The following is a 16,364-nucleotide window of genomic DNA, read 5'->3' on the forward strand; positions in this document are numbered from 1 at the left end:
TCAGAATTAAATGGTTACTGGAGCAGTAGAAAATCAAAGGTTCCGGCTGAGCGCTGCTGTAACAGAGAGAACAAATTCGATCAGTTGCTTACTTGAGGAAGAATTTCTGAGTACGGGATTCTATGACAATATTTTCTCCGAAAAGCGCAAGTTTTACGAAAACTAATAACTTAAAAAACTGTTTTTTTTGGAATTCCATCGCTCCGAAAAAGTATACAAAATGGCTTTCCTCGAACCATTCTAGGCATTCCGATTAATTTTGAGTCGCCTTGAACAAGGCCACTTGCCTTGCTGTTGCTATTGAAGTTCGTCCTCACCGGAATCGGCAGACCTTAAATCCTGGCACTGGTAGAGGCATTAAAGGATGTTGCTCCAAATGAATGCAGAAGAATAAATTTACAAAAAGGCTATTACGGCGCGGCGTAGGCGATAACGAGGTAGAAGTATTTAGCTCTGACGACTGGCGAAAAATATTCTGCACCAGTTGTAAATGTAAACAAAAAATTTAAAGCATGCTGTTGAAAATTCCGAATGAATGGTTAAAGTCTTATTCGTCAATATTATTTTGGCGCTAGTGTTTTGTCCCCAAAACTTTTCAGAAGCCGATAGTACCTGCTATTATATAGCTTTGCCGAATACCTCTTGCCCCAATCTGTCTAGGCTGTCGAATTCCACTGTCAACACGGGCTTTTATTCATTTAGTAACCTGAATTGGGCACCAATCCAACCCAGGTCCCCTCTCTGAGAGAGGCTCTCTCCTACTTACTAGAGGGGAAACGCCAAAAAAAAATTCTGGCAGGATCTGCCAATGTGAAATCCCGGACGGCGCATTTCAAGGTTCTTAAGATACATTCATAACGGTCATTATTGATCTCTAGATACTAGAGATCTCAGTTTTGTTAGCGATAGCTATCGCTGATGCTGAAAGCTTGCCTTTCGAATGGCACATCAGTGTTTTGAGGGACAAGAGAGGAGGGACGGGTAGAAGGGGTCGTCCATATACAATTTTCAATATTTTAGAGATATTGACATTATTAAACATTGGATTGGGATGAATATTGGTACACAGAAGTGTTGAGGGACGGGAAATCGATTTCAGGTATTAAATTCAGTGCAAAGGGCCGGCAAAATGGGTCGTCCATATTTACCTTGCAGTATTTTTGCTTTATCATCGTTATCATACATCGTATTGGGATGAAAATCTAAACACGGTAGTTTTCAGGGACGGGCAATCGATTTCAGATGTCAAATGTTTTGCCAGGGGTAGACGAAATAGGTTGTCCATATTGAAGTGACCAGTATAATAAATAGTTTTAATAAACTTAACATTTAAGCGGGGTTTTCTTACAAGTAAATGAAACAACACGACACACGTCTGGCTCAGTTGGAATCCAAATCAAAAGAGACTGGTCCGTTTATTGAGAACATTTAATAAAGTTCGCCCGCGAAGCTTGCTCTCTCGTCGACTATATTCCCAAAACGGGATTGACCTTAGTATCGAAAGTGAACTAGCCATATATACAACACATATTAATTAATTTTTCACTGTTTTAGCAATATTGACGTTATTATACAATGTATTGTTTTGAAAATTTGTACACGGGAGTTTTAAGGGAAGGGCAATTGATTTCGGATATCAAAGATTGTATAAGAGGCCACCGAAAGTCGTTTAACTTATTGACAATAATTGCTTTGTTATGCAACGATCGAGTAGAAATTTATACACAGGCAACACAGGTTTTTTTTGGCACGGTCAATTGATTCCTGATTTCAAATTTAGTAGCAGACAGAAATAGTGATCGTCCAATATTTTGCAATTATTACTTAAAAATGGAAAATACTTGGCAATTGACTTTCAAACAAACGGTTCATGCAATAAATATTCCAAATTGAAAGCGAAACGAAGTTCGTATGGAATCAGCTAGTCCCATATAATATCACAAGAGTAGGATGGAAACAATTTCTCATGGCCACCCCACTCCATTCCATTCTCATCTCTTTCCCATTAAAGACAAAAGAGGATGAAAAAATACACCGGCCAAACGGCAGACGTCTAATGAAGTGCGTTTTTTTGGTAATCAGCGGTGGCAGAAGGACTTTGACAATAAACTTTTGACTCAGATGGTGCATTGGTAAGATATCGGACTGTCAAGCCGATATGAGATGTTGCAGTGAATTCAATTCCCGCTATAGATTTTTTTTTTGATGAATTATCCAATAGGATGTGTAACCGTTGAGGTATCTTGCCCCAGCGAACCTATAGAGAGCGAGCCTCTTGTACACTCAGGCAAATTCTTATTATAATTTTCATAAGATGCATCTTATGAACCGCTTTTTAGAGTGTAAAATAGTTTTTCATAAGAGTCTTATGAAATTCTTTCAATTTTTATACGATGTTCTTATGAAAAATAGAAGAAACGGCATTGTGGAAAAATAATGAACACATTCATTCCACCAGTCATCTATTTCATCGTCGTCAGAAGCACTAACCAATGGTAAAGTTTCTTCAATGTCAATTGATTCTGATATTCTAAATGGTAAGTTTTCGTTGACATTTAATTTTAATGAAGCTTGAAGAATACTTGTAAGCTCAAAAGATATATTTTAATTATTATTTACTTTACAGATTGGCTACCGATAAGAAGCGCGAAGTCAAAGGGCCGAGGCGGCAATAAAATTGGGTGTTAAAGGGCTGCTGATTGTCGCCATGATGTTATTTCAAACCAATGTTATCAAAAATAAAATTATTTGAAAAACAATCTTGAATTATTTTTATTGTACGCGAAATTTTCTTTTCCCATAAGAATATCTTATGAAAAACAACAATCCCTCATTGAAACCGGTGTTCATCCTTTGAGTTCATTTCCATCATAAGACAATCTTATGAATTTCATTATTTTTTCTTATGGCGCCACTTCATAAGAAAATCTTATGGCATACTTAATAGGATTTTTCTGAGTGTAGCGATCCCTCTGGTTGCGCAAGAAGTTCGTCGAATAAATATCGACGATTTTCCCGCTTATTTAATTAAGATAGAACAAAAATTGTTGAGATCATAGAGACTACTGATAGGAGAAAGGTTCAATAAAATAAAGACGAATAATTTAAGCACTCCAAATTAAAAAGTAACGGACAACATTCAGCAGTTTAAAAATTCAAATACATAACGCAAACAAAAACACATAGGGGAGGAGCGGGCTATATGCGCCTATTAAGCAGAACACTAATTTAATCAAATATCACATCGAATATGTGTACAAAAACTATATACACGTGTGCAGGCATCTGTTTTCTATACATTGGATTATTTTTATGTTAAAATTTTCTTCTGTTTCCAAGAAAACGATTTTTTTATAAGTGTTGTCTAAAATGCCGAACAGAATTTCTGTTTTTTGGGCAATTTTTCTGTATAATTTCATTGAAACTGCTAGAAAGTAATAATTTCCGTACGACAAAGCTGAAGTTTTATAAAAATCTATGTATATAATAATTTTATGGAATAAAACAAAAGTTAGGGTTGCCATACTATGGAGGCAGTTCATCCATTAGAAAAACTTTATCAAATCTGTTTTTAGATCTTCAATTCTCTCTTAAGATGTTATTCAGAGCTTAGATTTAAAGGTTCAATGATAAAAATCTTTTATTCTATTTAACCTGTTATTTTAGGATGGAGGCATTTTACAAACATGATGGGGGCATACAAAAACACTCTGTTGTTTCACTATATAATCATTATTAAACCTCCACAAAAGCTGAAATATGTTTAATTTAATAAGTTCGTTTGAGTAAGAAACAAAAACCTTCCTAGTTTCTGTTTTAAGCTTCTTTACGTATAAATTTTTAAAGTTGAAATATTACATCAAAATGTATCAAAACCTTGTATGATTTTTTAATTTTTTTGAGTTTGTAAATTCATAAAATTCTTTCATGCCTTATTTTCTAAGCGTATCGCCCTCAATATGCATTGGTCAGATAAGCTGTCTAGTCAGCCATTTCATCAAACAGCCGTAGGGTCATTAAACCCGATAGGCCCATTTAGGAAACCTTTCCCCTAACACCAACTGAACGGTGACGGACATACTAATGTCAACGGAAAATGGAACGGAAACTGGCAAGGGTGGGAAAATCGGCTCCTTGACTAAATTAAGTCTTTCCGCTTGCAACCGCGATAGCGACTAGATCGTAGTGCAAAAGTTTTACTCAAATTACTAAAAGTAATACGAATTTAAAGTGGAAAGTGCCTGTTTTTCCAGAGTAGAGCCTTAGTCAAGACCCCAAAGTTTCTGACCAAAAAGCTTCTGGTCTCGAGGATTCTGGTCACAGCAAATCTGACCGGTGTATGGATTGAACCGACACTTGGTCACCCCACACGAGCGTGTACGCGAGTCAGTCAGTCAGTCAGTCAGTCAGTCAGCGAGTGCGAGCGGGTGAGCGAGCTAAGCACGACAGCGCGTAGTTGTCCCGGCCAGACACGGTCAAGTGATCCGGTGGTTCCACTACGGAAGGCTAAACCGGTCGGCACATTTGGCGACCATGGCAGGTATTTGCCAATCAAATTGTGTTTTGTTACAAAGTTTGGAAAAAATCGAGCCGAATAAAAACAAACATCAGGTGGTATGAATAAAAAAATAGCAATTGCTTCGATAGCTTTTACTCTGCTCGAACTTTTGAATGGCAACATTTGAAAGCATTTGCTCAGCTAGATATGAAAAAGCTGAGTAAAACATTTACTTTCAACCTGCTCCGAATTAAAAATATGCATGCCATTCGAAGAAATTGACTAACAAAACTGCTCGAAAATAGCAAAAGCAATTACTAGAGCTTTATTCATATCAGCCATCGTCAAAGTTGCACACGCTTAGAAAGTTCTACCAAAAGTTGGAAAAAAATTAAGTACTTTTGATATTTAAAATCGAAAAGTGAATCAGACTTAATTTCAAACGTGTTAAAATGCTATTCAGAAAGGAAACTATAAAGAAAAATAAATGAAAAGCAGGTAAATTCTTTAGACTGAAGACTGTTTGGTGATATAATAATATTCAAGTGAGTTGAGAGGACAGCTTGATAGAAATTGAATGACACCAATAAGCGAGTTGAGAGGACAGCTTGGTGATCAAGCGGGTTGAGAGGACAGCTTGATAGAAATTGAATAACACCAAAAAGCGAGTTGAGAGGACAGCTTGGTGATCAAGCGGGTTGAGAGTACAGCTTGATAGAAATTGAATGACACCAATAAGCGAGTTAAGAGGACAGCTTGGTGATCAAGCGGGTTGAGAGGACAGCTTGATAGGAATTGAATAGCACCAAAAAGCGAGTTGAGAGGACAGCTTGGTGATCAAGTGGGTTGAGAGGACAGCTTGAAAGAAATTGAATGACACCAAAAAGCGAGTTGAGAGGACAGCTTGTTAGAAATTGAATAACACCAAAAAAACGAGTTGAGATGACAGCTTGGTGATCAAGCGGGTTGAGAGGACTGCTTGATAGAAATTGAATGACACCAATAAGTGAGTTGAGAGGACAGCTTGGTGATCAAGCGGGTTTGAGAGGACAGCTTGGTGATCAAGCAGGTTTGAGAGGACAGCTTGAAAGAAATTGAATGACACCAAAAAGCGAGTTGAGAGGACAGCTTGGTGATCAAGCGGTTTGAGAGGACAGATTGACAGAAATTGGGGAAAAAATCACCAACAAGCTAGTCGAGAAGACAGCTTAATAGAAATTGAATAACACTAATAAGAGAGTGGCGAGGACACCTTGAAATAAATGAAAAAAAAACGAAAAAAGGTTGTTGAGATGACGCTTATCAAGCAGATTGAGAGGAAAGTTCAATATTAATTTAAACAAAAAATCATTGAATTGAGGGGACAGTTTATATAGATGGAAAACTCAAGTGTGATTTGAGGACTGCTTGAAAGAAGTTACTTTAGAAAGTCAGTTAATTTAATTGAAGTGAAGTAGATTCAAAGGACAGCTTTCAAAGAGTTCTTGAAAGATCGCGATAAAACAAGAAAAAATTGGTGGGAAAAAATATTAAGTTATTGAGATAAACAACTTTAAAAAAAACATGATATCATGTACAGTGGTAAAAATTTATCATTTATAAAATAAATAAGAGTCACAAACTACGAAGCAACGGTATCACTCAGTTTTTCCAAAGCGATGCCTGCGGAAATAATGAGGAATAAAGTTCCAAATATAGGTGTATCCAAGACAAAATAGTAGTTAAAATGTTTCTTCTTAACCAAGTAGACTGAATGGCCAGAAAATTTGGCAATTCGTGTTGACATGACAGTTTGAGATAAGAATGAATATGGAGCGTGTCAAGATAAGAATACTTTGCAAAAATAATTTTAAATATTAAGTGAATTGAGAGAACAACCTTAAATCTGGAAGCGGATATGGATAAAAGGACAAAATCAGATGTGAAAGGAAAGCTGCAGCATTGTGTCGGATTCATGTCAAACGAATCGTTAGTAAATCTTGAGATAACAATACATCATAAGGTGAATCGATAGAACAATTCCAAATTTGATAGTGAATTTAATAGGATTTGAACCACTTTAACGATTTGAGAGAACACTTCAAGCATTTTTAAACTTAAAAAGAAGAGAAGAAACCGCTAACCGCAGAGACATGGATGAGCTTGGCCTATACTCTAAAAGCATGAACATCTGAAATTGGAAAGCGAGTTAAGAATGTCTTTTGAAATGAAAAAAATGCGAATCAACCTAAACATTTTATTTGTATACAATAGAAGAGGCTAAGTAGAGCTTGTAGTGAATATATTTAATAAAAATCCCCAGCAACCCAGCGTATAGTAGTTTATCGGGTTCCGTTGCTCTGTCGAGGAGCCTGCGGAACGTAAGCGCTGCGGGCACCATCCAGAGCACCAGTTGGAAATTGGCATCCACCACGAGGACAACCATAACCGCCAAATCGACTCATCTCCATCTGGTTCCAGAAGGTTTTGTTTGATCCCTTCAAACGGGTTCGTAAGAATTCAATCAACTACCCTCCGGTTCCATTGCATCGAATGGTCAGTTAATGATCACGTTTGGAGACACAGCATCGAATCAGTCCCGAGCGCATGGTGAGTGCGCCCCGCACCCGTTACGGCCGGCCGGTTCCAGCAACAGCAGATTACACTCCCACACTACACGAACGTAAGTTTTTATAATACAGAACATTTTGACCAGAGTCCGTAGTGTTTTTATTGGATATCCGACCAGTCTCATAAAGCGAGAGCCGACCTTGAGCCCCAGTGGTTCTCAAGCTCTAGCTGGCCCATCAAAAGAGGCGGCCAAACGGCCCACCCCAGACGGTTGCCGTGGCTTGATCAGCAACTACCCAGTAAGCGCGTCCTTTAAAAAATCGACAGAGCATGTAAAAAATTGAGAGTTGAGTCACCGAACTTAGAATAAAACGGTTAATTTCGACAACACTCCAAGAAGGCAAATATTCTCATTCGGTTTGTCCTGCCGAGATACCTAGAGGCAACGAATGCTAATGCGTACATGCGAAATCAGTTTGAATCGAACGCTCGTACGGTGCAGTCGACTTCTCAGGCAGGCAAACACGCGTCTCGAAGGGAAACATACAAACACGATTCGGGTTGTTTTCGTGTGTTTCTCTGAAGGGCGTGTCTTAGATTATTTCGTGGCACTCACTCAAGGCACGCGTATGGTGTGTTCCTCTCTGCCGATGTGATGATGCAAAATCGCCAGAGAGATCGTTACGATCCTTCTGGCGATTTGAGTTACCTCTCTGCCGATTCATGTTTACTGGGTAGGGGCTATTGGTGACCTCCTTCAGAGTGAGCAAGTAATAGATGAAAAACCCATAAATGTTTTTCTTGTTTGGCTTGAATTAATGCTGAAAAATCATAAACCAATTTTTACTCGCACTATGTGGGTAACGACTAGATTGTATGTTTGTTTTCAGTTCGACCAAACTTTTGAGTGTTTTGTTTTTTTTAAGCAGAAAATGGAACACCAAATCATGATATCATTTCCATCTCACTTTTCTACACGATGAAAATAATAATACCCTGGTGATGCCTTGTTTTGTTGTCATAGAATAAGCAAAACCAAATAGTGCTTTCAATTTGGTTTCAATACCTTATTCAGGTTTTGGTTTGGAATAATTTTTGCTATAATTTTGGCATTGATAGCTCATTTTGGTTACTGTTTGCTATCAATTATGGCATTAAAGTCTGCTCGGGAAGTGGTCTGGTCATGCATCATTATGCTTGGGAGCTGAAGTCTTTATGCCAGTAGTGCTTTTCCAATCATATCATCTTTGGTACAGTACACTTTGCAATGCAGCGGCACAGAGATTTGCCAAATAGGCATTGGGTTTATGCAACCTCTTTTATGGATGTAAAAAAATGGATTTCAATGGATCAATTTCAAATTTCCCTTCTTCTAAGTTGTCAACTATTCAAAACTGATGAATTGCATCTTTGAACGAAAAATTTCTAAAATTGGAGAAAAATTCTTTAGAAATAAGTTTTTTTTTTAATTTAGAAACAAAACAGCTGTTTCTCTGCTGTATGTTTTTGAGGTATTTATAAATCAAGTTCATATTATTTGGAACAGCTGCTTAAAAACATATAAATTGGTTTATTCAAAAAATGCTTGTTACATCCATTTTATCATAATTCACACATCACGTCCACTGAACTACTTCCGGTTGAACTGCCTGAGGTCCCAGAGGTCCCAGAGGTCCCATCACGCCCATTGGGGTTCCTGGTTGTGGAGGACCGGTAGCTATCAACGATCCCAAACAAATCTGCTGTAACTGAATCAAAATGGTACTGATTGCCGTCTGCAGCAAGTTATCGTTGGTGGTCAAACACTGGTTGTAGTTCACTCGGACCACTTCAAGCCGGGAGCGGAACGAATCGATTAGGTCGGAAAGTTCCCGGATCAATCCAAGCGGTGCCTGCAGCTGACCGAGTTTACTTTGAAGCAGCTCGATGATAACGTCCGGATTGATGAAAATATTTTGCTGCTGGAACACATCGTAGATGCTGAAGTCGATGTAAGCTGTTTCGTTGATTTGAAGCTCGGAATAGATTTGGTTTATTTCTGTCCCTAATCGGGCGTCCACCGCCAGGATGCAGTTAGTGAAGGATACTCCAGCCAGATTCATATTGACTGTGACGCTTTCCCGCAGCAGATTCAAACAGGCCGGTTGAGTCGAGGCAACTTGCCCGTTGATCTGGAAAAGCGTGGCCGTTTCCTTACTGATGGCAGCTCGCAGAAACGTATCCTTAGCGGCGAAAATGTTGCCATGAAAATCGAAAACCGCCTGGGAACTGTTCAGCTTGGCACTCGATACAGCATTGACCACAAAGTTCTGCAGATCACGATACACCGGTTGAACCCGTCGAAGGGCTTCGATGACTGCCAACGATTGCTCCCGTTGAGCTGCAGCAAACTGTTGAGGGAGTATTAAAATTGAATTTGTCTCGAAGTGAAATTAATATCTTAATAATAAGTCTTCTCAAGACTTAATAAGAGTTCGAATTTCAACGTACCCCAAAAACGGCCACTAGCACCAAAATTGTCGGTTTCATCCTAACGTACTGATAGATCTCTACTGAGGCACAGAATTGTTGCAAACCTCTCGGAATATTTCGTTAGTTTTGGATGTTAACCTCGAACCGTCAAGAAATCGATTGTTGAAGACCCAATTGATCGATATTGTTTTTATACCCCGGCAGCTTAGGAAGTTAGAAATTCCTACAAAAAACGGTTGCATATCTAGCTAATGGTTTCTTATCATGGGCTCATGATGACACCAATTGATGACGACGACGGGGATACACCGAACGATGATAATTTTGCATAATGATGCATAGCAGGGAAGCGCACAGTGATTCAAAATAATTGTTTTAATAACATATACTTTCGAACAAAACACAAAAGCACACAAACAAACAAAAAATCAAGATGAATAGCGATATTCCACATTCTTGTAAACATAAAAAAAACATCCGAATTTTTTTCAGAAAAGTCAAAAATATTTGCAGTCTCCAAGTTGGCTGGATTTTAATTTAATTTATATAAAAAAATCTTATCGATGTCCATAGTAAATGGAAAATAACAGGTAGGCCATTGCGCTTAACCTCACTTGAAAGCTCCGTGTATGTACACAGCATGCTTGCATACCAACAAAAATAGTTATGAAAATTTGGCAGTTTTATATAGAATGACAATCCAAATTATTAATTTCTCTGTCAATAGCTATTCGATTCCTTTGAAAAGGGCCTCAGATTAAAGATTGATTCTCCAGGCTCATCGGAAACTATTTTTTGCTTTGGATTTCCGATTCTGAACCATAAATAATGAGCATTCAAAAGAAATTTTCATCACCGTCCCTCTTCTTTGAGAGCAAAAAATTAAATATTTTCTTCTGTCTATGTTCAAAATTTGATAAAAATGTAAAATACTTCATATTTCTGTGATAAATAATCAATTTGATTGAATTTTTTGTTCAAACCGCACAGAAAAGGACCACACAAGGAAAAATCATCACCAAATTTTAGTTTTAAATCGATCAAAAGCCCGTTGCATATTACTTTTAGCGATTTTGAAAAGCCAAATATTGTTCGTTGCATTAAAATGCATCAATGCATATTTTCTCATAATTTTGATGTTTGTCAATTTGAGGAAAAAATGATTTTCTGAAAAATTCCATACATTTGCCAGTTTTTTCCATAACTATTTTTGGGGGCTCTTACCAATACGTTCAAAGAGAGCGGAATAGCCTACCTTGTATATTTCAAAGTACTATGATCGATGTCAACTTTTACAATACTTTGGAGTGCTTGTCAACATTCATTATTTCATTTTTTTTAAGTATATTTTAATTTTTAGGTAAGAAATTTAAATTATTTGAAAGTTGTCTGCAATACTTATTATTTTTACCAAAATTTTTAATCAGAGCTCATTTCTGAGCTTGAAAACTCAAATCATAACAATTTCCTATACTAACAGCATTAAAGGTGTTTTTTATAACTGTTTTTGGCTTCTTGATCGCAAATCATTTATCAGGTTTTGTCTATCGTCTCTAGTTTTGATGTAATGGCGTTTAAACGTTGTAAAATTAATCAGTTTTAAGTTAAATCAAATCATAAATAACTGCTGAATTAATAGACCTACACGAAAAAACATAAACTGAATTTCAGTCTTTTTACTACTATCCGCTCAATCAGCGATCCATATTTTACCTTGAAATTCTAGATCCAGAGATACAACGCTTTAAAAAAAGGGATGTATAGTAAATGTCCTTCAAATAAATTTCAATCAAGCATTTCAAAATTTTCGTCCTGGTTATAAAAACACACAAAAAAAGTGAAAAAGTTCAAATAGAGAACGAAACATCGGAATAAGAGAAGAAGAGGTTTTGGATCCGTGAGTTTGACTGAAAAAGCCGAAAATCTCCTAATTTTAAGAGCAAAAGTCTAATCAACTTGCAGGTTTCAACAATTTTACACATCAGCAAATATTACTCCTTAGCTGAATGAAGTAAAATAAAAAAATTAAAAATCAGATTTTTTTTCTTAAATGTAGATTTGTTAATTAATCAATTATTAATGATTGAATTCACTTAAAACTTATACATTTTAAAACTTTTAAACTTCATGCAATTAAAACTAAAGGTGAAAGGCTAAATTCGACAAAAGATACCAAATCAATCATTAAAACATTGACGTTAGACGTTTTCCATCTTCTCATTTTATTTTAATTTTCAAATAAGTTCACCGAATTTTATAGTGCAGTTTTTTTTTTATTTTTAAACAAATTTACCTAATTTTGAAGTCAAACTATTTAAATTCTTCGAACTACTGCAATAAGTTTCATTATGGTTTTCAATTCTGTTTTTTTTTTGTTTTGAGAACATAAGCGTTTGAATCTAAATTTTCAACAAAAAAAATAGTATCGACTTTCTGTTCTTTCCAGGATCCAATATTTTAATTGAAAGTGACATGATCTTCAGAGCTTGACATATTAATCTTAAAAACCTTTCAATAATTATAACAAAATTATAATTCTTTATTTATATTTTTATTATCAGTTTCTTATTGATCATTCGCAACATGAAATGTTCTTTGTCAGTACATTTGAACATGATGCATTATAAATATATAAAGTTACTTGTTTGAACTTCGAAAATTAAGTTTTTTTCCTTTTATTTTGATAACTGGAAGACATTTTTTAAAGAAAAGGTTAACTTTAATCACTGGCACTCTTGAAGTAACATTAAATATTTTCTTATATTTATTAGATTAAATTCAATCATCAACTACATTATCATCAACACATTTCAAATCGTGATTTTTTTTGTCAAATTCAAAATATTTTTGTGGAATTTTGTGGAAATTGAAAATGAAGTAAAGAAATAATAATTGATGGATTAGATGGATATTCAATAACAATTACTATTATTTTGCTAACAAATTTCAATCATGGATAATTTTTTACCTGATCAAATATTTTTTTTAGAATTCATTTTTCATTTAAATCTGTGTTTTGGAAATATTTCGTCGAAATTCGCAAAATAGGCTGCTTAGATTTTTTTTGTAGCAAATTTCTAGATCAGAATTAAGAGCATGATTTTCGAAAAAATATCAATGACTTACGGGAAATGAATCCAAATTTCCATTATATTTTTTCAAAATTTTAATTTAATTTATCAGTAGAATTTTTAATATTTCAGCTTGTGTGATAATCCTGGATAAGAAAATTGTGTTAGAAATCAATTTCCTTATTGATTGTGTATTTTTGGAATTTCGAAAACTCACAAGGTACATTTATGTTTTTTTAACTTTTCAGCTTGGTTACCGGCAAAAAGCGCGAAGTTGAAGGTCCGAGGTGCAATAAAACTTTATTATTGAATCGGATGTTGAAAGGCAGCTTTTGGGACATTTAACTTTAAAAACGACCATGTTTGTCGACCGGCTGACCGTTTTTTGTACCGAGAGGTTTTGAGTTTAATTGTCCCGTCTCATCTGTACACGCTCAGCAAGTGTGCGTTAGAAATGTCAAAAACAACTCTATTGAGAGAATCTGATTTGACAGATAACAATTCCTCACTCACTAACACCATCACAGCCTTTATATAAACTATCATGTGCTAAAAGTTGAAAAGGGACAATATGAAAAAAGGACCAACATCAGAATTAAGTTACTTCAAATTATTTCTACCAAAAAATCAACTTTCATACGTACCGTTGCCGTCTTTAACAAACTGCGCAGATTGCACCTATTTAGACCCCCGTGCAAATTTTGCGCGCAGTAAAATCTGCTCACAGACCTATACATAGACAATGACAAATATCGATATTCTTTTCATCTTTGGATAAAATTGAATTAAAAACAATTGTGACTGGTGTGTCAGTAAAAATTGTCAATGAATCCATAATTTTTTGGCTAATTTTTCAGTAATTCTAAAAACACCCGAAATGCATGATTTATTTGTTCCACTTACATTCTTGTACCCGAATGTACAGAATGCATTCTGTTTTCTGTTCGTTTCTTTTCATTTGTTGATCGGTCAATTTCGTTATTAATCTCCTTGGTTCGCATTTCATAATAATTTTCGCCAAAACAATAACGATTATGCCGTTTGGAAATGTGATTCGAAAATCAGAAGCGAGCAACGGCTGATTTGAAAAACTGACACAGGTTATCTATGTGTGCGTCAGTGCGAAAATATTTCTGCTTGAAAATTAATTGCACAGAAGTCTAAATAGGTGCAATTACCGCAATAAGCAGAAAATAAAATTAAATGAAAAATAATCTTGAATTATTTTAATTTTATGCGATATTTCCTTTTTCTATAAGAATATCTTATGAAAAGCAAAAGCCCCTCATTGAAACCGATGTTCATCCGTTGAATTCATTCCATCATAAGACAATCTTATGAATTTCATTACTTTTTCTTATGACGCCACTTCATAAGAGGATTTTATGGCCTACATAATAAGATTTTTCTGAGTGGAGGATAGTGATGATGATGGCAGTATAAATGTTTACACCATCACACGGTTAAATCGAACTACTCAAACTGAGTTTGTGGTAACTCAGCAGTGTGGCCAGATACTCTGAGTGGATATCTCTGAATAATCGCACATAAAGAAGAAGTTTATCATTTACTCATTCAGAAATAAGTACTTTCCCGGTTAGGAAAGATGATAAGTGGAAAAGGAAGACAACGATTAGACTGACGAAACATGAATAAAGATAACTCTATTCCACCACCAGCGTTTTCTACAGAATCAAATCTAGATAATGTACCGAATATTATTAAAAATACAGAAAACTTGTTTTTGTTGATTGTATGTAACATTTTCTTACTCTGTGAGAAAACTATTAAAAAATGGAAAGATATTTCAATAAAACAAGGCATCTCAAACCGAAACAAGGATTCCCGAAAGTGCCATGAAATCAGTGGCTCTTTTTTGTAGGTTTTAGAGAGCGGATTGACGTTATCCGATTAAGCTAAGCTTACCAGATAATTTCGGAAAAAAGCAGGACATATCACGGAAAAAAGTAGGAAATCGCCGAAAAAAGCAGGACCTTTGAATATCTCTTAAAAACCTAGTTTTTATGACCATTCTTAAACATATGTCTTATTGCATTGAAAAACTATAAATTCAATTGACATCACTGCTGGGGCCTCGCGAAAGTTGTATGCAAAGTAGTAATGCAATACCTCGATAGAAACCCAGCAGTGATTTCAATTGAATGTATTGTTTATCAATGCCAAAAGACATACCCCCATTAAACAACTAATAACTTTTTTGCCTAATCAGATACGAAGTTACGATCTTTGACAAAGTTGTTCAGCGGAACATTTCCATTGAGGTGTTTATAAATGGGCACAAAAACCATGAGCAAGCTCGGTTCCACAGAAGGAACAAAAGAAATATTGATTTTTCAGTACAAAATTTTCAATTTTTCCATACAAACCTAAAAGTTCAAATTTACTCATGTAAACGTTACTTAAAAAATCTGCAAAAATCATGGATGAGTTTTGAACGAAAACGATGCCTTTTAGACCCCAGGGTATGAGAAATTCAAAAATGACCCCAAATCGACTCAGTCTAATAATCAAGAACAGTTTTTCGGAAGCCTTAAATACGATTTGAAATCGGCAGATGAGTTTTGGTGAAATGTTTTGATGTTCATCATGATTTCATGTGAGTTCTTTTCGACTTTTATTGTATAATTCTGTAATTTTTACCAAATTTGCCAGGAAACTGCTCAGATTTTGGAATAAAAATTTTGAAATCAAATGCCCGGATTTTGCCACACTCAGAGGAAATCTTATTATAAATTTCATAAGATACATCTTATGAACCACTTTTTTGCGTCCAAACTAATTTTTCATAAGAGTCTTATGAAATTCTTTCAATTTTCATACGATGTTCTTATGAAAAATAGAAGAAACGGCATTGTGAAAAAAATGATGAACACATTCATTCATAGCATCAGTTTTTTTTTCATCATCTAACAGTACGAAGCAATCGCCAGTTCATAGTTATTATAGTTTTCCTTTAATGTTAAATGTTATTGTTATCTCCGGAATGGTAAGTTCGATTTGATGTTTTTGGTGTGAACGTTGAATATATTAGTAAACTAAAATACATTATTTGTTTACTTTTCAGCAAGCTGATAGGCAAAAAACGAAAGGTCGAAGATTAAGATGCGGCAAAAAAAACTTTGATGGAGCCGTCTGTTGAGGCGCTGCTGATGGTGACGACCATGAAGGATTTAATTTTAAACAAATTTGGCAAACAATAAAGTGAATGTTTTCAGCATGAAATATCGAGAATTTTTCTTATTAGAAAGTGATTTACTGTTTCCATAAGAATCTCTTATGAAAAGCAACAACCTCTCATTGAAGTAGGCGTTCATCTTCAGAATTCATTCGCGTCATAAGACAATCTTATGAATTTCATTAGTTTTTCTTATGGCGCCACTTCATAGGAGAATCTTATGGCATACATAATAGAATTTTTCTGAGTGCAGGTTTTAAGATAAAATTGCCCGGATTCACCCTGTTCGGATATGTCTGAAAAACGCTCTAGCAACATTAAAAGCTAAGAACTAAAAGAGTTATTTAATCTGGTCTTATATAAACTTTGAAAGAATGCTGCACGGAAAATAAAAAAAAGGTAAATTTTACCTTTTTTCAATTTACCTAGCAAAAAGGTAAATTTTACCTTTTTCGCATTCACCTAGCAAAATAGTACATAATACCGTTTTCCCATTTACTGATTTAAAAGGTAAATGCTGGTTGGTTTGATTGTTTTCTTCAATAAGAATTAAAAAAATACAAAATTCTTTCAAAAA

General features: G+C 35.3%; 2 protein-coding genes across 3 annotated transcripts in view; both read right to left on the reverse strand.

The window, feature by feature from the left end:
* Positions 1–16,364, reverse strand: part of LOC129744586 (uncharacterized) — a 327,683-nt gene that overhangs the window by 177,128 nt on the left and 134,191 nt on the right. The window lies entirely within an intron of this gene.
* LOC129744592 (uncharacterized) lies at positions 8,599–9,672 on the reverse strand. The gene is made up of 2 exons (XM_055737209.1): positions 9,539–9,672; positions 8,599–9,438 (listed from the first exon to the last, which is right to left on the reverse strand). Exons 1-2 carry the CDS (start codon positions 9,575–9,577, stop codon positions 8,665–8,667), a joined length of 813 nt encoding a protein of 270 aa, XP_055593184.1. The 5' UTR covers positions 9,578–9,672; the 3' UTR covers positions 8,599–8,664.

The sequence above is a fragment of the Uranotaenia lowii genome, chromosome 2, assembly GCF_029784155.1.
Source record: "Uranotaenia lowii strain MFRU-FL chromosome 2, ASM2978415v1, whole genome shotgun sequence".
Taxonomy (NCBI): Eukaryota; Metazoa; Arthropoda; class Insecta; order Diptera; family Culicidae; genus Uranotaenia; species Uranotaenia lowii.